The sequence below is a fragment of the Meriones unguiculatus genome, chromosome 6 (genome assembly GCF_030254825.1).
Source record: "Meriones unguiculatus strain TT.TT164.6M chromosome 6, Bangor_MerUng_6.1, whole genome shotgun sequence".
Classification (NCBI taxonomy): Eukaryota; Metazoa; Chordata; class Mammalia; order Rodentia; family Muridae; genus Meriones; species Meriones unguiculatus.
In genome coordinates this window covers 10588686-10609770 of record NC_083354.1, presented here as the reverse complement: position 1 = coordinate 10609770, position 21085 = coordinate 10588686, and the positions used below count along the sequence as shown (strand labels likewise).

The window sequence follows — 21085 nt, the reverse complement described above, 5'->3', positions numbered from 1 at the left end:
AGACATTACAAGAAAACTGCTCAACAAAACCTCTCAGGATCATGCATACCCAACAAACCCTTGTCGGTGTTAGCACCTCAAAACAAGCAAAATCATTTTCAAAGGCTGCTCGCTAACCACCCATTTCAGATTAAGGACCAGAATCTGCACGGATATTAGAGTTGCTCTACTCACTTCTCCTTGCTCTCTTGCGGTGTCCACACCCGTGTTTTGTGCTGTTTGAAATACTTTAAATCCTCAAGAACAGCCAACACACGTTTCATAATTGGCTTATTTCGCTTGATTTTTGTTCGATGTTTTTGTGTAATCCCAAGGTGCTTTACTAGTGTTTTAGTCACATTTTCCTAAAGAGACTACTCTATCAAGATACATTTCCTGCATCTGGTTGTGATGAAATTCATCTGTAAGCACTTGAGCCCCTAAGGCAGGAAGATTAAGGCTCCTTCAAGGGAACCTAATACCTATAGTGAATTGGATATAATTTATTTAACCCAGGATGGACCCGATCCTACAGTTTTTCCTCAGTCCCTACAACCGTGCTAAGATTCTGAGTGTCCTCTGTCTGATGGTTGACTTGCCATCTGTTCACACAATTCGGGGATCCCAATCCCAAGCGGCAGGAATGCTGTGGCTTAGCCTAGGCCTGAAAAAGTGTGTCTAGCTCCAGAATACTCGCTGACTTGTGTGTGCTTCAGGCCTTGCTTACACATATATATATATATATATATATATATACACACTTTATTTGGTATTTGGTACATAGGGTCTCCTATACTAGACAAGGCCCCCAGCCCTGATCTCTATCTCCAGTGCTTTCATTGATTTATTTTTATTTCCTATAAAGCCTTAAATTCACCGTCACGCAGACCCTCCTGCCCCAGATCTTAGGCCTGCACCGTCAGCTGGACGCGGACGTGAATTTCGACGAGGCACGGTTGGGATCGTTTCCGAGGCACCCGGGACGCGCTGGTCCGCAGGCTGGATGTTCCCAAACGCGAGGCCCAGACCCCAGCGGGGCAAGTAGGGGTGCAAGCGCGGATTGGCCAGGCCGGGCAGGCCCCGCCCCCTCAGGCGTGGCGGCCAATGAGGGCGCGGAGGACCGGCGGCGCGGGCTCGCGGGGCGGCAGCGGAGCCCTTCCGACGGCCGCGGCCTGTGCTGCAGAGTCCGGAACGCCCGAGGTGCGACGCGCGGGTGCACCCGCCCCCCACCTCCCCACAGAGCCATGTCTAGGCGGGAAGCCGCAGCCAACGCTTCCTCCTCGGGCGTTGCTCCCCGACGAAGTTCGACGGGGTCCCGGGGCGCCGAGCGGACCGCGACGGAGGAGCCGAGCAGGAGAGGTCGGGTCGGCAGCAGGGGTGCGGGCAGCGGCTGGAGAGAGCCCGCGGGTGCCGCCGAGGCCCCGGCCGCCGGCCGCCGCGAACCGCCGCTCTGCTTCGGGGTGAAGAACGACGTGGTGGGCGCGGTGATAGGTGAGCGCGGGGCGGCCGGCGCGGGGCGCAGATCCGGGGCGGGCGGAGGTGGGTGCGGCCGGGAACCTCCGGGAAGACTCGCGCGGCGCCCTCGAGGTGGTTATCCCAAAGGGCGCGGTCCTGGGGGGTCCGAGCCCCGGCGCCCGCCGGCTCTGCCGCGGTTCGACTCGAGGTCGACTTAACTGCGGGAAAGCGGTGCGCGGAAGGTCTTGGAGGGCCGTTTCCAGCTTTTCGGAGATGCATTTACGGTGATGGGGACAGGACCTCCACACCTGGCGTTAATTCCTAGTCCCGGTTATAGTTTGGGTTCTTTGTTTGTTTGTTTTTGGTTCCCTGGGTCTTTGAAGTTAATAGATTTAGTTCTAAATGCCTGCTTTGTGGCATATTTAGTCATATGCTTTAAGGCCGGTTACCAGAGAGGACAGATTATGTTTCCAAGATTCACGTCCCCCCAAAAAGCTGAACGAGATCTCCAATATTTGAACCGGACCCTCACCAGAGAGCCAATAGGTTTGTAATAGAAATTTGACATGCTGCAAGAAAGAATGAAGTGTAGGCATTGGAATACACACTTTTGTTGTGTATGGCAATGTTTTGTTTTTTCCTTACTCTGGGTATGGAACTCAGGACATCCCAAATAACTAGGTGCAGACTCCACTACTGAGGTACATCCCCAGCCTTGTAACCTGTATGGTATATATTTCTGTGTGTGTGTGTGTTAAAATATGACAGTCATATTTTCCCCTTCCTTCCTCTTTTTCTCCTTTCCTTCTTCCATCTCTCTTTTCCCTCCTGTTAATACTCAGGATTGAACCCAGAACGTCATAAAGATTAAGGAAAAGCTTTACTGCTCATCTGCTGCCCAGCCCCACCTTATTTTTATGCTTAAAAATAAGTATATAGTGCAGTTATTAATGATAATCGGAAGATTGTGTCCCAGCTCTTCGATTAGAACTATGCCATTTCTCACCTCCCCGTTTCTCCTTGTTCATGTGCTTCCACGTCACCATTTAATGTTTTGTGATTGGCTTACTGTGGTTAGCATAATGCCTGTAACTCTCATCTGTTTCGATGTATCTGAATCTTAAATTTCCTTTTTAAAGATGGAAGGGTAGTTCCTTACTGCATATCTCTTCCACTGCTGTGCTTATCCGATATCCCCTGATGATGAGTTGTTTCTGTGGGCACAGCAGTGCTTCCAATTTAACCAAATCCTTAATTAGAGCATGTGCTTTGTTTTAAATTAACAGCCATTCTAGGGGTAGTGGTATAGGTCCATGGTAGAGCATTGGCCTAGGATGTACAAAATCCTTGATTCAATACTAAAGTACTGCAAATTATCTTTTTAAAAGAGAAGGGTAAAGTTAGGTGTGGTGATATAGGCGTTTAACTCCAGCCCTCTGGAGGTAGAAGCAGGCCAAATTTATGTAGAATGTTCTGGGGAGGTTGGAACTATGTAAGTTCAGGTAGAGAGAGAGGAAGAAGGGAGAGGAAGACAAAGGAGAGAGAAGGCTGCATGAGGAGTTCTCCATAGGACAGAGACACACAGCAAAAGCCAAGGCAAGACTGAGATGGCAGGTGAAAGGGTACATGGCTAGAAAGTAGCCAGACTAGTACAAGTGGGTTAAGACAGACAAATACTGGTGCAGCTATAGTGCTTAAAGCTTATTGAATAAATTTTAAAACAAAAACAAATTTTTTTAAAGAAAAAATAAGAGACCATTTTTTTGTAGTTACTGTCAGGGCTACACTGTTTAGAGATGTTGAGCCACCTTATAATCTTAAATGTTTCTCAAGAAGTACCTGCTCAAATGCCTCACCCTTTGAATGTGTTTTGTCAGTCAGGGATTACACGGAGGGTCTTAGGCATGCTACTGAGGCAAGTGCTGTCCCGGACAGCTGTATTTCATCTTCCCTTGCCCACTGTATTTTGCTAGATGTGGTGGCTCAGTGCCTGAATATGCCACCACTTAGGAAGCAGAGACAGGAGGATGGCCTTGAGTTTAAGGCCAGTATGGGATGCCTAGGCTATACTATGAGTCACTGTCTTAAATATGTGCACGCACACACATCCTGGATTTTGTTATTGTTAACCATGCCTCTAATTTCTTCACATTGTCTTCAATACAATTTGGATCCAGTTTTTGTATGTGCTGGAATAGAATCGTCTAGTCCCCATCTTGGCAAAAGAGGACTTAATCATATAAATGTGAAATACCATCCTCTTCTCCCATCCAAAACAGAACTATTTACTCCACCCTGAAGAGCTTCACTTGATTGATTTGGGGATGAACCACACAAAGTTCTTTTATTGATTTCAGTTCATAATAATGTATTTCTTTATTTTCGAAAACAGGTCGTGGTGGGTCAAAAATTAGAGAAATCCAAAATACAACAAACACTAGAATACAGGTAAGTCATCTGTGTTCCTGAACACTGAGAGTGTAGCTCTTCATGAGGAGCACACTCCAGCATTTGCTTGGTGCTTAGCATGCTGGCATAGTGAGTGGCCGAAGCGCTTCACAAAAATATTCTCCAGCATTTGTCCGAGTTGTCCTTTTCTAGTGTAGGCTTTGAGAGTCTTGGAAGTAAAAGCTAAACCTTTAAATACAATCTCCATTTAAGAATGCTAACTGGACAGACGGTTTCACGGTTAAGAACACTTGTTGCTCTTACAGAGGACCTGGGTTCACTTGTTAGCACCCATATGGCATCTTACAGTCATCTGTAATTCCCATTCCAGAGCATCTGGTACCCTGTTGTGGCTTCCATGGGTACCAGGTATAAATCTTTAGAGGGGAAAAAAAAAGAGAGAGACCTGCCTGGCATGGTGGCACACACCTTTAATCCCAGCACTCAGGGAGACAGAGGCAAGCAGATCTCTGTGAGTTCAAGGCCAGCCTGGTCAACAAAAGGGAGTCCAGGACAGCCAAGGCTACTCAGAGAAAACCTGTTACGAGAAACAAAAACAATCAAACAAACAAAACCCCTAAAATATAAACAAAGAACTTTGTAAGAGGAGTTGGAGGGAGGTAATGGTAGACAGATATGATCAGAGTACGTTGTGAAAAAGTACACTGTAACCGTGGCCAGAGAGGGGACAGAAAGAGTCTAAGAGGCAGAGTACCAGGAAGTCTGCTGGGAGTGTGTCTCCTAGAAGTGACGTGTAAGCTATACCCACCAAATCTCAACAGTATGGCTGTCTAACAAGATCTGAACGATGACACCACCAATAGACATGTGAACATGGAAGGAGGAAGCCTTGGGGGAAATGATGCTTATCATCCACTGAGTCTTGTCTCTGCCTGTTAGGGTTAGGGTTAGAATTCCATGGTTTTTCTTTCCCCTTAGTTGCTCACCTTTCTTCTTGCCTCCTCTAACCATTCTCCACAACAGTCAGAGGAGTTGTCCTATTACACAGTTCTACAGTTCTGTTTCTGCTTTAAGAGCCTTTGGTGGTTTCCTAGACTTTCATTTATTTAGCTATTTAGTTGGAGTACTGGGGATTGAACCCACAGTCTTGTACGTATTTTTCTAGGCAAGTATTCTACCACAGAACTACATACCAACCCTTTAATGTTTTTGTTGTGTTTATTTATGTCTATATTATTTATTTATTATAATTTATTTATTATAATTTGTGTGTAATATACGTGTGTATTAGTACATGTGGAGGTCAGAGGAAAGTGTTCAGTAGTAAGTTCTTTGCTTTCAGCATGTGATTCTTGGAGACCTAACTCATGTGGCTGGGCTTGGCAACAAGCACCTTCACCCACTGAGCCATCTCACCAGCCCACCCCTTTTATTCTTGAAGCAAGGTTTCCGTGTTTAGCCCAGTTTGGTTTTGAGCATAGTGTTTAGTACAGGCTATTTTGTAACTCCAGAATCTCATGTGCTTCAGTCCCATGAATGGTGGAATTACATGTGTGCACTACCCCAAGCAGCTAATCCAGACTCCTCGGCAGAATTTACCTCACCTGGCCTGTTTTAACCCCTGCTGCTCTTTTTGTCCCACTGTGTGCTTGTCTTTTTCTCGGCAACTTCTACTGAGCTTTTAGGTGAGCCAAGTTATGACATCCTTGGGGAGTTGTAAGGCCTCCTGCTCTCCCTTCTATGTAGGTATCTCTCCATCCTCGCAGCATCTTACAGCGGTTTCATTTTACACTTACCACAGAGTTGACAAACATTGAATCACCAGCCAAGACAACATTGGGCATATAGTAGTTTCAAAATACATTTTTAATAAATGTTCTGGGCCTGTAAACCGATCTGCTCAGAAAGACCGCAAGTTCAAGACCTATCTGGCTACAATGTGAGTTCATAGCCAATCTGGCATGTGTGAAGCTCTGGATTCAATCCTCTGTTCTTATTTCACTAACCCTATTAAAAACCTAAGTCTGGGCTGGAGAGATAGCTCAGAGGTTGAGAGCACTGGCTGCTCTTCCGAAGGTCCTGAGTTCAATTCCCAGCAACCACATGGTGGCTCATAACCATCTATGATGAGATCTGGTGCCCTCTTCTGACATGCAGGTGTACATGAAGACAGAGCATTGTATACATAGTAAATAAATAAATATTAAAAAAAAACAAACAAACAACTAAATCTGCGGGGCAGTGGTGGCACACACCTTTAATCTCTGAGTTCAGGCTTAACCTGGTCTATAGGGTGAGTTCCAAGACAGACAGGAATACACAGAAAAACCCTGTCTTAAGAGACTAAACCAACCAAACAAAACCCCAAAAACTCTAGATCCATCATTGTTATAAATGTATAATTAGAGAGTCCTTTTAATTAAAATTTTACCTTACCTAACTAAAGTTCAGGAAACTATAGTAACTGTAGTAACTCTACCCCAGCTGTGTCATTCTATCACGTATAACCCCTAAAAAGTACTATTTTACAGGCTAGGGAACACCTACTCACAGTAACGTCACCTGTCAGGTTAATATGTGTGTGAACCAACTCAGGGAGTCGGTTCTTTTTTCTGTCTTTGGTGAGATCCAGAGATTGAACTCAAATTACCAGACTTTGGGATCAGGCACCTTTGACTACTCAGCCAGCTGGGCAGCCTAGAGTGTTCTCGGTTTAACTTTACAGATAGTCAATTTATTACCTGGGAGGAGAGATATCCAGGTGAATGAACACACACACACAGGATCCCATTCAGAGAGTATAGGAAGGCTGGGTTTGCATTCTTTGCAAATTGCTGTTTGAAACTGAGTAATTATTGGGGCTTGGTGAGGAGACTTCAGTCTCACACATGTTTCTCCCTTTGTATCTAGGTAATAAAAGGAAATCCTGAGGCAGAAATCAAAATTTTTGGCAATAAAGCCATGCAAACAAAAGCAAAAACAGTGATAGATAATGTTGTTAAAAAACAACAAAATTATATCCCAGGACACAGAGTTGGTAAGTAATTTTTGCACACTTAAGTTCTATGGTTTACTGTTGTTGTTGTTATTATTATCATTATTGTTGAGATAGATTCTCACTATATACCCTTGGCTGGTCTGGAACTCACTATGTGGACCAAGCTGGCTTGAATTCATAAAGATCCTCCTGCCTCTGCCTCCCAAGTGCTGGAATCAAAGGCGTGCACCACTATGCCCATCCTTCTTTAGAAATGTTAAAGATACTTTTTGTCAGTGTTTATACTGGTTTTGGTTAGTTCTGTGTTACAGTCTCCAGTGTAGGAAAAGTGGCCTCAAACTCATAATCTTCCTGCCTCAGCCTCCTGACACCTGGGAATACAAGTATGCGTCACCACACCTGATTTTTCTTTCAGTGTTATAAATATCATATTTTATTCCTTTCCTCAGACAGAGCTTTACATTTTTCAGATATCTCTATATATTTTTTCAATAAAAGACCAGATTACTTCGTTTTTCAAAATTATGTAATGTCAGTAAAGGTGCTTGCCACCACGCATAACAAACTGAGCTCAGTTCTGTTTCCAGAACACACACAATGGAAGTGGAAACTGGCTGCGTCCTACATGCTTGTCCTCTGACATACATGCCCCATGCCATATTCAGGGACCTGTGAGTGCACACACAAACTGTGTCAGTAAGCAAATGGATGGGGGGGGGGGATAGATGGATGGAAAAAGAATGTACATAATACCTGTGGCTACTTAACTATTATGGTTAAATCTGGTTTCAGTTTTAGCCACTGGTGAGTTAAAATGAAAGAACTCGTTAACACACACTTTAGTATTGAGGGTAAAGTTTGGTCCCATGTGTGTTTGTGCCTATGTGTGTGTGCTCTAGCTTGTATTCAGAAGCCAGCAGTAGATCTGATTGCTCTCCACCTCCTGTCTTGAGTTAGATCTTTCATTTGAGTCCAGACTTCACTGATTGGGCTTCTCTAGCTAACGAGCTTGCTCTGGAAGTTACCCTGTGTCCACCTCCCTAGTTCTGTGATTACAGGCCCACTTTGAATTGACATGGGAGCCTGGGGATTCAGAGCTTGTCCTTATAAAACCACCTCCCTAGATCTTGAAAATTATAGCTCTTTATGGTTCAAGTATCAATGTCCTATTATAAATAAACACAATTTTAAAAATTGCATTGGGGGCTTTTATGCTGTCGTGATTTACTTCAAAGCTAATTTTGTAAAAATCTTTAACAGATATTATTGCATTCCAACCTTCTGTTGGAACAGAAACCAGTACAGGTGACAGTGTAACAGAAGATCAACCATTGATAGATTGGGATCAAATTCGAGAAGATGCTTTGAAATGGGAAAAGAAAAAATGGGCAGGTCAGTCCTTCTACCCTGACACATATGTATGGTGATGTCTTTTTACTGCAGTTCATATCCTTTTTAGCCCAGCTTCTTTATCGGTGGGTCATGACACACATAGCATCATGTAACTGAATTCAAGGGTCATGAAAAATGTAGCAATAGTACAGGTTTCTGAACACTCAATGACAAAACATTAATTTAGGATCAAAAGCATTGTGGATCTGAGGTGTTTGGGCGGAACTCACTTGTGTTCCAACACAGGCCTTCACCACAGCCTGTGGTGAAGGATAAACAGTGTGCTCTGCATTGTTCATTCTCTCATACCACATGCCACCAGATACCACCTGAAACACCTGCTCAGGTTTGAGACTATTATATGCTATGAATTGCAATATTTTTTTTTACTGTACATGCAGTTTTCTGACCTTACAGAAACATCCTTTAACTACAAAAAAAAAAAAGGTTTGGTATTTTTAAAACATTCTTCAACATGTTAACTATCATATTTTAGAACGTTTGATTCTAAAAATCACTGAGTAGGCATGATTTCACACACTTTTAACCCCAGAACTCTGGAGGTAGAGGCAAGGAAATCTTTGTAAAATTGAGGTCAGCCTGGTCTACATAACAAGTTCCAGACCAGCCAATGTGACATAGTGAGATCCTGTCTAAAAAACGAAAAAGAAAAAATTGCTATTTGAGTTGCTGAGGAATTAAAAAAATATCATTTAATGAAGTTACCTTGGGATTAGGACAGAATTTCCAACAAGTTATGAAATGACCATTTTGTAATATGTGTTTGTGTTAAGTAGCATCCTTAAGTATAGATGATTAGATATAAAAATACAGTTCTCAAAACAATAAGACTCTACCCCATAGTGTTATTCAGCTAAGATTTTATATAAGTTCTTTGTATAAAAATAAATAAGCCAGGTAGTGGTGGCACATGCCTTTAATCCCAGCACTTGGGATGCAGAGACAGGTGGAAATCTGAGTTCAAAGCCAGCCTGGTCTACAGAGCAAGTTCCAGGACAGCCAGGGCTGCACAGAGAAACCTTGTCTGGAAAAAACAAAAATAAGTAAATAAATAACTATATCTCATTAGAATACAATTTTACTTTAATCTTTAATAAATGGTGAAATTCTATATATATCAAAAAATTTTAAGTAAATCTCTGATTTATTAGAAGTGAATATTTGATATGTATACCTGCTTTACATAATATCCAGGGTCATGTAAATATTTCAACAGTGAAAACTGGTTCTGAGAGAAAAAGTTTAAAAAGTCCTGCTCTATAAAAAGTCTACTTTTAGACTGAAATTGAGCAAACTTGGCTATTAAAATGAAGTAGCAGTATAGTATGGTTAATGACTATTTGGCTGTGTAGGCTGGAGAGATAGCTCACTGCTTAAGAGTACTTGTGCAACCATGAGGACCCGGGTTTAGCTTTCAGTATTCCACCCACATAAAATGCTGGGTGTGATCCTGTGCACACCTGTAACTGTAGCATGGGGGTCAGGAGATGGAGCCAGGAGGATTGGCTGCCAGCCTAACTGAAATACTCAAACTCCAAGTTCAGCAAGACATCCTGCCTCAAAAGAATAAGGTAGAAAGGGATAGAGAGGGATAGCTGATGCCCTTTGGCCTCCACAAGCTGGCACATACGCTCACACACAGATGTGTGTATACATACTCACACATACTTCACATATACACAAAGGTTAATACACTAATAATCAAGGACTCAGAAGTTGGTAACTGTGATATTATGTGTGCCAGAACCTCCCCAGTTTTTAGACAGTTAATGTGTTATGAGGTGAAGTGGTAGGATTTAAGCTCAAAAGAGTTAGAATGAGCTTTTACAACCTCAGTGGCTGCAGAGAGAGTCAGAACAGTACTTGTCACATAAGCCTGAGGATCAGGTTCAGATCTCCAGCACCAACATATAAAGCAAGGTGGGTGCTGATCATCCGTAATCCCATGGCTCAGGGAATGGAGACAAGTAGGTCCTCGGAACTCATAGGCCAGGCAGTCTAGCCTGTTGGTCAGCTTCAAATTCAACAAGAGACCCTCAATAAAATAGAGTGCAACTAAGGAGGACATCCACCATTATTCTCTGGCTTGCACATGCACACATACATACATAAACACACCCAGATACACAGAGATAGATAGAGACAACCTCAGAAAGTTGAATGAGGATTTATAATTAATGCCTAAAAGTAGTAGTATGAGAGCTGGGAATTTGTGGCTCAGTGGTATAGAACTTTTCCTAAACATGAAGGTCTGGGTTTGATGACCTGCATTATAAAAATTAACACTAATGGTATGGGACTAAAGAGATGGCCTCATGGTTAAAAGTGCATAGTACTGCTCTTGCAGAAGATAGGAGTTTGGTTCTTAAGACCCATGTCAATTGCCTCAGAACCACTTGTAATTCCAGCTCCAGGGGAATTCAGTGCCTCTAGCCTCTGCAGGCACCTGGACTCACATACCCACACACAGACATACACTCACATACAAAATAAAAATAGCCTGACGTGGTAGCAAATGCCTTACTTCCAGCACACAGGAGGCAGAGGCAGGCAGATTTCTGTATAAGTTAAAGCAAGCCAGCGTGACATAAGATTTTGTCTCAAAAACTAAATAAATAAAAATAAGTCTAAAAGATTTTAAACTAATCATATGGACCTTTGGGGAAAAAAATGAAATCAATTCAAAGTGTTTGAGAGCAAATTCATTTGTTGTAGTAATATGGGCTTCTTTAAAAATCATGCTTTCCAGCCAGGCATAGTGGCACACACCTTTAACCCCAGCACTCAGGATGCAAAAACAGGTGGATCTCTGTGAGTTTAAAGCCAGCCTGGTCTACATAAGTGAGTTCCAGGACAGCCAGAGTCCTGCATAGAAAACAAAAACCTCATGCTTTCCTTTCCTTTAATGTTAAGACTCCTTCGAGGGGGCTGCAGACATGCCTGGAGGGTTAAGGATGCCTGTTGCTCTGGCAGAGAACCAAGTTCAGTTCCTAACACCCTTGTCAGGCAGCTCACAACTGCCTGAGACTCCAGCTCCAGAGGATCTGACTGCCTTTTCTGGTCACAACGGACACCTACACACATGTGGCATACACTCACACAGCTGTGCACACACACGCATAGCAAGTAACAAAACACATCTAGTTTTTAAAAGATTCCTTCCTGGGTGAAAAAAATGTAGTTGAACGAGACAGCAAAAAGACCTTTAAGGCTGACGCAAGCCTAGGTGGCAACGTGAACTATCTAGAACTGTTTGCATAGAGAACTTAATACTACTCTAGTCTGATACCTGTAGTCTTGAATAAGTGTTAGTAATGTACATTCTCATTATTTATCAAAGTTTGGATTGTCGTCTTTGTCCCAGATTTACCTCCAATTAAGAAAAACTTTTACATAGAGTCAGCAACGACAAGCTCAATGTCACAAGTGCAAATAGACAACTGGAGGTGGGTAGCCGTTTCATTCCTCAGTGTGTGCTTAGGCTCTTACTGTCGGCTCGCTAGGCAAGGGTTTTAATGCCTGTACTGGGACACCGCACCCAACGGCCACGGTTGAACATCGGGCTGCATCTTACCTGATGAGTTTTAGAGCATTGTTGTTGAATTACTACAGTGGCTAGTGGTGGCACATGCCTGTGATCCCAGCACTCAGGAGGCAGAGCCAGGAGGATCATGAGTTCAAGGTCAGCAAGCCGGTCACAAACTATGTACAACTGCAATGATGGAAGCTGGTCTCAGCGGCATCCTTAGCCACTGAACACTTACTGTGGTTCTTATAGCCAAGGAGCAACACATGCTGGAGATGTAACAGTCAACCTCAGCCTGCTTGATAGTGACCTCATACGATCATATAATGAACTGAAGAATTACTGTTTTGAAGTGATTGTAGCTGCCATAACACAATGCAATGCATTATTCACGTGTGTGGTGACAGTGGTACAACTAAAGCTGTGATGATGTGTCTGTGTACAGCTTGTAAACTTTAAGAGAACAAACAACTGCTACTAGATTATGTATTTGCTTATCGTTATTTCAAAGTACCTTCATTCTAAAAAAAAGTATACTAGGGCTGGGGCTGTATCTCAGTAGTAGGGTGTTTGTCTTACAAGTAAATACTCTGCTTTTGGTCCCCCAAAATTAAAATGAATTACTATAGGACTGAGGATGTAGTTCAGTTGGTAGAATGCTTGCTTAGTATGCACAGAACCCTGAGTTTGGTCCCTAGCACCACAAATCCAGGCGTGATAGGGCATGATGGCACATGCCTGTAATCCCAGCCCACTAGAAGGCAAGGATCAGAAGTTCAAGGTCATCCTTGTCTACATAGTAAGCTTAAGAACAGTCTGGAGTACAAGTCCCTGTCTCAAAAAAGAAACAAAGAAGGAATTATTGTGTGTCACATTATAACATTATACTACAAGGAAACGCATACCTTTCTTTATAGAAAAAAGTTGTTTATTTCTATTGTATACCTATGCATGAATGCTTGCATATATGTGTGTGTACTACATGAGTGCCTGTAGGGTTATAGCCTGCCTTTTGTGGGTGCTGGGACCCAAACCCTGATCTTCTGCAAGTATAAAAAATATTCTTAATCCCTGAGCTGTCGGTCTATTCCCAAACTCATATATCTTTTATTGCAGTTTGTTGACAGCATTAAGAAGCAAGTTATTGGGGAGGACTTTGTGGAAAAGATGAATAAGAACAGAGTAAAATTATATGTATGAGAATATCATAGTGACCCCATTGTTTTGTAGGCTAACTTAAATTTTTATTTATTTGATTACACTTGTGTCTGTGGGTGAATGGCAGTTATGCTCCTGCCAGGGTCATGTATGGAGGTCAGAAAACTTGCCAGGTCAAGTATCTCTTTCCACTGTGTAGGTCCAGGAATAAAATTCAAGGCGGGGGTTGAGACAGTGTTTTTCTGTGTAGCCTAGGCTGTCCTGGACTTGTTTTGTAGACCAGGCTCATCTTGAACTCACAGAGATCCACCTACCTCTGCCTCCCTGATTGCTAGGATTAAAGGCATGTAGCACCACACCTGGCTCCAAATTAATTTTGAAAGGGGGCTTGAGACATAGTCTAGTTAGTAAAGTGCTTGTCCCCAAAACAGAAGGGTCTGAAGTTAATCACCAGAATATAACAAGCTGACTTAATGAACATTGGGGGACTGGAGACAGGCAGTTCACTACAGCTTGATTGTAGCGAGAATTTTGTAAGTTTGGTTTCTTTTAAAAATACAGAAATGTTATGGGAATATGTTTTCATTTTAATCTCAGGTGGGGATAAGAGGTTGCTTCACAGCAGGTGACTATAATTTGCCTCGTGCTCTAGCAGGGGTATCTTTTTGCAAACTGTGTATAGTTTCTGCATGCATGTGACGTTTGGAATTTGGGAACTTTTCAGAGAATATATAAATGCTAGGGCCCCGAAAGGCAATGTGGCTGTTTGTGGCTGGTTAGTGGTTGGATGCTGTTGGTTGGTGCTGTTCTCTGTTGCAATTTGTTGTGGTTTGTCAAGTGACCGAGCTCAAAGAAATGAGAGTAAAGAGACAAGAAGAAATTGAATATCCTGACAGCAAAGCTCAAACTTGCCCCAAGGAACTCTACGCCCCTAAGAAACAGGAAGTCCAATGATAACAATGCCCCCTCTCCCCTCTAGCCTCCTCCTTAGTGTTGGGAGGTTGAAAGGATGGAGTAAGGGTGGAAGGGAGAGTAAGGAACCCACAAAACAGCAAATGCCAGCTACACGTGAGAGCCCGCTAGCCTGCCTACCCTCCTCGTTTAGTTCTAGGACAATGAGAGACCCTGTCTCTAAAAACAAGACAGAATCATATCTGAGGCTGGCTCTGTTCTCCACATTTACACGCATGCATGTGTATACACATTTTCAAAAGGCCAGGTAAAGGGCTGGAGAGAGAGCTTAGTTACAGGTGCTATCTGCTCTTGCCGAGGAACCAGGTTCAGTTCCTAGAACCACATAGCAGCTCACAACTGCCTATACCTCCAGTTCTAAAGGATCTGATACTTTTTTTTTTTTTGGCTTCCTTGGAGATTTCACACATGAGGTGCCCTTACATACGTGCAAGTGAAACACTCATAAAATCAAAATTTAAAGAAACTTTTTTAAAGGCAAAGTTGGGCTGGAAAGTTTAATTTCTTAAGCATTTGAAAGGACCCATTTGGATTCCTAGCACCCGAATGTCAGCTCACAACCATCTGTAACTCAACCCTAGAGGATCCAACACCCTTTTCGGACCTCCATAGGCATCAGAAATGCACAGGGTGTACTTAAACACAAGCAGAGAAAAGATTTACACACATAACAATAACGAAATTTTGAAGGCCAGGTTGTATTTGACAATCACACAAAGATCTGTATAAGCATACTGTAATGTTCATGAAACAGAGAAATTGCCAGTCAGTGACCTCTCAGAATTAATTGGCATGACTGTATTTCAAATTCAATTTTAAACTGCCACATGTGAAGGATGCCTGTTCTATTAGATAATAGTTTAGAGAGTGATGTCTCCAACACTGAAAAGTTGAGGGTTTCTTTAGGGCTAGCAAGATGGCTCACAAGCTAAAAAGTACTTTCCATCAAACCTGAAAACCTGAATTTGACACCCTGCGATCCCCAGGGTGCAAGTTGTCCTCTGATCTCTGCCTGGGCACTGTGGCAAGTGTGCACCCCACCACCAACATACACATATATGCACATTAACTAAATATAATTTATATATTGTTTTTTTCCTGAGACCGCTCTCCCAGTCTGGCCTCAGACTTACTGTACAGCCAAAAATGACCTTGTGTTTCTTACCCTCCTGCCTCTACCTTCCTTATGCTGAGATAGCCTCACACCCCACGTATGCTGTGCTGGGGAGTGAGCTCAGGGCTGCATTCTAGGCTAGTACTCCACGAGTTAGCTAACCAGCTAACAGTGAAAAGGTGGAAAGGTTAAAAAAATTAATGCAATAATTTATCTTTTCAATGAAACCCATTACTTTTTAATTACACTTATGTATGTGTCTGTGCAGGCACACATGGGTGGCATGGCACAACTATGCAGGAATTGCTTCTCTCCTACCCTGTAGGTCTCAGGGATAGAACATTAGACTTGCTGTCATACACCTTTACTCACTAAGCATCTGGTCAGCACTGTAATAACTTTTATTTTCAATTTTTAAAAAGTTCACATATGTGTATTATATTTATGTCATTTCCCTTCCTTTTTTTCTCCCTCCAACTCTTCCTGTATCCCTTCCACTTCCTCTCAAATCCATAGTCTTTTCTTCTTTATCACTGTTACATGCCATTATAGCTGCTTGAGTCCATTTGTTGTGGCATATTTGTATATGTTTTCAGGGCTAACTACGTGGTGTTAGATAACCAGTTAGGGGCTTTGTCCTTGGGAAAGACTGGGTCTTCCTCCCTCATCAATCGTTAATTGCCTGTAGCTCTTCATTTGTAGGTGGGACCTTGTGAGATTTCCCCCTATCAACCTTGGCATGTCAATTGATATAATCAGGTCTTGTTTAGGCAGCCACATATTTGAGAGTTCATGGGTGCCGCTTCCATCCTGTATCTAGACGACACAATTTCTCCAACGATGCCCTGATGCTCTGGCTCTTAAGATCTTTCCACCCCATCTATGGGGATGTTCCCTTAGCCTAAGATGTAGGGGTTACCTTGTAGGTGTATCAGTTGGAGCTGGACATTTCGGTCAGTCATCCTCTGTATTTTGACCAGGTATGCCTTTCTGTAACTATCTGTCTGCTACAAAATTACAAAGAATAAAATCATAACCTCTTCAGTTCTTACCTAAAGTCATAAGCTTTTTATGAGCTTGAGTGTTTAGCCTTGATGCATATGTGGACACCACATGTATTTGGTGCCCCCGGAAGAGGGCATTGAATCCTCTGGAACTGGAGCTACAAACTGTTATGAGCCACCATGTGGGTACTGGAAACTGAACCCCAGTCCTCTGCAAAAGCAACCAGTGTGCCTAACTGCTGGGCCATCTCTCCAGTCCCTAATAACAACCTTAAAAACTGATATGAATCTTAAAAATAATAAGACTGCTATAAAAATAATGGCTGGGTATAGTATGCATGTCTGTAATCTTAGCACTTTGGAGGTTGAGGTAGGATGATCAGGAAATTCAAGGTCATTATAAGTTACATGCAGTTTGAAGCTAGCCAAGGCCACATGAGACTGAAAAAAAACAATCTAGCAGAAAGATGATTGAGATAATGCTAAACCTTAGTCAAATAACTAACCTTAGGACCATTTGTTAAGTGTTTTTTGTTATAATGTACATATTTGGATTCCATTTTTCATACTCACTCATCGCCCATATAATTAAAATAGATTAACTTTCCCTCTGCACCCTCACAAAAAAAAAAAAAAAGGGAAACAGGCTCCTATTTCTCTTTGTGTTTGTTGATTTGTTTACTTGTTTTGAACCAGTGTCTGTATTTCCCAGACTGGCCTCAAATCCTCCTGTCTCCACCTCCCAAGTGCTGCATTCCAAGTGTGTGCCACCATGTCCAGCCCTCCATTTCTTAGTCTATTTCACTCTAAAATCCTAAATAGTCTGATTTTTAATCAGTTATAGATGAATGTCTAGTTATTACCTGAACTGACTTTAAGAAATAGTTTTTCTTTCTTGAGAAAATTAAACAAATCCACTAATCCTTATATTTTCTATAAAGGAAAGAAAATTTTAATATAACATGTGATGACTTGAAAGATGGTGAGAAACGTCCTATCCCCAACCCTATATGTAAATTTGAAGATGCCTTTCAAAGTTATCCAGAAGTTATGGAAAACATTAAAAGAGCAGGCTTTCAAAAACCTACACCAATTCAGGTATGCCTTTGTTAACTCCAATTTTTCATTAACCATCCTCATCCCAAGATAATGTTTGCTAGAAGTGAAATCTCCAGTTGTGTCTTAAATGTGCCTGATGCCTCCTGCCAGCATTGCCATTGTCTAGCACAAAATGTGTTCAGAAGCCTAGAGCTGAGGGACAAGAACAGATGGCAGGGAGAGTTATGCTTCTTGTTTCAGTATTTATCATTCTTTTTCAGTCACAGGCATGGCCAATAGTTCTACAAGGAATAGATCTTATTGGAGTGGCACAAACTGGAACAGGGAAGACGCTGTCATATTTAATGCCTGGATTTATTCATCTAGACTCTCAACCACTGTAAGAATTCCTTTGGCTCCATTCTCTTACTAGGGATTTAATAGATACAAAACCAAAACTATATTTAAGTTCCTGTCTTTTCTTGCACTGGTTAGAGCGATGCCTCTTCTTGGCCAGGATGCACATGGCCATGCTGATGAAGTAGACATTCATAAAACCATTTTGGGAAGCAATAGGCAACAGTCACCACCAAAGTCATAATAGAAAAACAGTGGAATCAAAGTTTCTAAACTGGCATAAGTCATGATGTTTAATTAAAACTGTATGAATAAATTATTCAGTATAGTTCTGTTCAATGAGAAAATTTATTTCAAATGTCAATTTAACAGTCATGTTAAAAGACCGAGTAAGTATTTGGGACAGTGGATTTGTGGTGTATGTGGCTTATTTTCTTGCTTTTGTCATTTTATGGTGACTGTGCCTTTGTAGTAAAAAAAAAAAAAAAAAAGATTATGAAAACTTATACCAGCAGCTTATTTTATATATGAATTGTGATTAATAAAGCAAAGTCTGCAAGAGGAACTTTTAATCATACACTTCACCACAAAGTACAAATATGCCTTGTCTGTGTTTGTGACGCTCACCATTTCAAATCTTGCATTTAATGAACTTTCCGTACATCTAAGACAAATGGCTTAGTATTGTTGTTTACCTTTTAAAGAGCCAGAGAACAAAGAAATGGACCAGGGATGTTAGTCCTTACGCCCACCCGGGAACTGGCCCTTCAAGTAGAAGCTGAATGTTCTAAATACTCATATAGTGATCTTAAAAGGTAAGTCATTTCTATAGAAAAGTGTTAATATTCACCCTCATGTTTGTGGTAGCTTTATTTAAATTGTGTTGGCTGCAAATTCATAGCCTTGTGCATATTGACCAAGTGTTCAACCACTGAGCTATCACCCCAACTCTACAAATTAATTTACAATTAGTATACAAAAACAGACTCAAACATATTAATGAGTTGTACCATGTGATGCAAGTTGGAGTAAATTTTTCCTCAAACTTTTTCTTTTTTTGAGACAGAGTCTCTCTGTAGTTCAAGGCCAGCCTGATCCACAGAGTGAGTTCCAGGACAGTTAGAGCAATGCAGAGAAACACTGTCTCAAAAAAACAAACAAACAAAAAAAAAATACATTGTATTATTAATCACTGCTATGCTATTCTAGCACAATAGATTCTTGCTCTCAGTTTACCTTTTGTCATTGTAGCTTCTCTTATCTTCATTATTATCTTCTTTAGTTTCACACCGTCAGAATCTGATCTTATTAAAGTAAGAATTCCATATTTGTCAGGAATGTCTTAGGACCAAGTTTTGTGCAGCTGCAAGCTCTCACATAGTACCAATTGTAGACTTTTCAGGGAGACAACATTTCTTCAAGAGTCAAACAGTCTCAAAACAGTATCGGTTCCAATGATTAACCCAAGCACAGCAAAGGCTTTGCTGACACATTCCACTCAAAGCCAAACACAAAGGCTTCGCTTTACATATCATTTCACATAGTCATATCATAGAGCCAAACAATGCAGACACATGGTTCTTTAGGAAACCATGTGGGCTAGCACTGTGGATAGCTTCCACAAAGAGCAGTTCCTCCTAAAATCATCAGATTCTCTTTTATTTCATCTTAATCCTGTAACCAAAATGCTTAGGTTAGTTACGATTTTAAGTTATGATAGCATGTTCTTTGCTTAAACATGAACTTCTGGATTTCTTTTTAAGTGTTTGCGTATATGGTGGTGGTGATAGAGATGGACAAATACAAGATGTTTCAAAAGGTGTAGACATCATTATTGCAACTCCTGGAAGATTGAATGACCTGCAAATGAATAATTTTGTCAACCTGAAAAGTGTAACCTATTTGGTAATCATGGAATAAGGGTTTGGAATGCTGGGAGGAAAAAGAACTGAATTTGTAGAAAAATTTTGGGAGCAGGGTGGCTGTTTTATAGTGCTTCGTTTTCTGGGAATATTGCCCATTCCATTTAACATGGTATAGAGTAGGAAAGTTAGACATTTTTTTCTCATTCAGTGGCCGTAGAAGCCATTGGTAATCAAGTGAAACAAATCAGTCTTTAGTCTATGTCCACAGTTTACTCTGGTCTCTGAGAAGTTGAAGTGATAATGGGCTATGGGAGAAATAAGTGTTTAGATATGAGATTGGCTACATTCTTCACTTTGAATACAGGTTTTAGATGAAGCAGACAAGATGCTGGACATGGGATTTGAACCCCAGATAATGAAGATTTTGTTAGATGTACGCCCAGACCGGCAGACTATTATGACAAGGTGGGTATGCCTAATTACATATTCAGAATAGAAGTCAGTAGATTAAAGACCAATTCTATTAGGTTGAATTCTCGACAAATTTAGAGCATTACTTGAAAGTATTTTGAGATTCTTAAATGTAACTATAACAATGGCTACTTTATCATTGACTGTTACCGCTTTCCTACATTATACATGGGATCATTTTACTTTTTTTACTTGATTGTATTTGTTTTTATCGAGACAGGGTTTTCTATATATCAGCCCTGGCTGTCCTGGAACTCTTTTTTGAGACCAAGCTACCTTCAATCTCACAGAGATCTGCCTCCTGAGTACTGGGATTAATTATTTTACTTTTTTTTGAGATACTATGTAGCTCTGTCTAGCCTAGAACTTTCCATGTAGACCAGACCGGCCTCAAACTCCCAGATACTGGAATTAAAGGGACAGACTATATGCCCAGCTATATTTATTTTTGTTTGTGTGTACGTGCACTGTGACGTATGTGGAGATGTCAAAGGACAACTTTATGGGGTTCCCTCCTCCATGTGGGTTCTGAGAATGGAATCAGGCTGTCAGCCTTAGTAGTAAATGCTTTCATCCTCTTGAGCCACTTGTGATCTTACATTGAATAAAGATATTCACTTATCTTTAGAGATAAACATTTGATTTCTGATTACTTTTCCTAACATAAGACTGAGAAAGCAATGATTGTGTGACCTATAAAGAATAATTCTTCTAGGCCTATATTCTTTGCCTTTATTAGTATTAATAGGGTATGGAGCTTGACCAGCACTCAGGGATGCACAGGCAGGTGGATCTCTGTGAGTTTGAGGCCAGCCTGGTCTACAAAGTGAGTCGAGGACAGCCAAGGCTACACAGAGAAACTCTGTCTCAAACACACACAACAAACAAAAGAATAGAGTATGAAAATATGGCCCAGTAAGTAAGAGTGCTTGTTGCTCATGCAGAGGACACAGATTCAATTCCCATCATACACATCCTGTGACTCACCCCTGTCATTTCCAGGAAATCCGATGCCTCTGGCCAATAGGGGCACCTACAGTAACATGTATACTCATTCACACATACACGTGTAATTAAAGTAATAAAGGTAATCTTTTTTAAAAAAAATAGTTATGAAAGAAGAGGGAGATAGAAAGACCTGGAGAGGACAGGAGCTCTACAAGGAGAGCAACAGAACCAACAAATCTGGGCAAAGGGGTCTTTTCTGAGACTGATACTCCAACCAAGGACCATTCATGGAGATAAGCTAGAACCCCTGCACAGATGTAGCCCATGACAGCTCAGTCTTCAAGTGGGTACCCTAGTAAGGGGAACAGGGACTATCTC

General features: G+C 41.5%; 1 protein-coding gene across 1 annotated transcript in view; it reads left to right on the top strand.

Annotated features, from left to right (window-relative positions):
• Positions 1-1102: 1102 nt before the first annotated feature.
• The window catches only part of Ddx43 (DEAD-box helicase 43), a 28114-nt gene continuing 8131 nt past the window's right edge, over positions 1103-21085 (top strand). Inside the window, exons 1-10 of the mRNA XM_021656477.1 lie at positions 1103-1470; positions 3827-3882; positions 6754-6880; positions 8102-8233; positions 11619-11700; positions 16970-17126; positions 17348-17466; positions 18128-18238; positions 19187-19328; positions 19653-19753. Coding sequence (XP_021512152.1) covers positions 1224-1470; positions 3827-3882; positions 6754-6880; positions 8102-8233; positions 11619-11700; positions 16970-17126; positions 17348-17466; positions 18128-18238; positions 19187-19328; positions 19653-19753 — 1274 coding nt within the window. The 5' untranslated portion in view covers positions 1103-1223. The remainder of the gene's footprint in view (positions 1471-3826; positions 3883-6753; positions 6881-8101; positions 8234-11618; positions 11701-16969; positions 17127-17347; positions 17467-18127; positions 18239-19186; positions 19329-19652; positions 19754-21085) is intronic.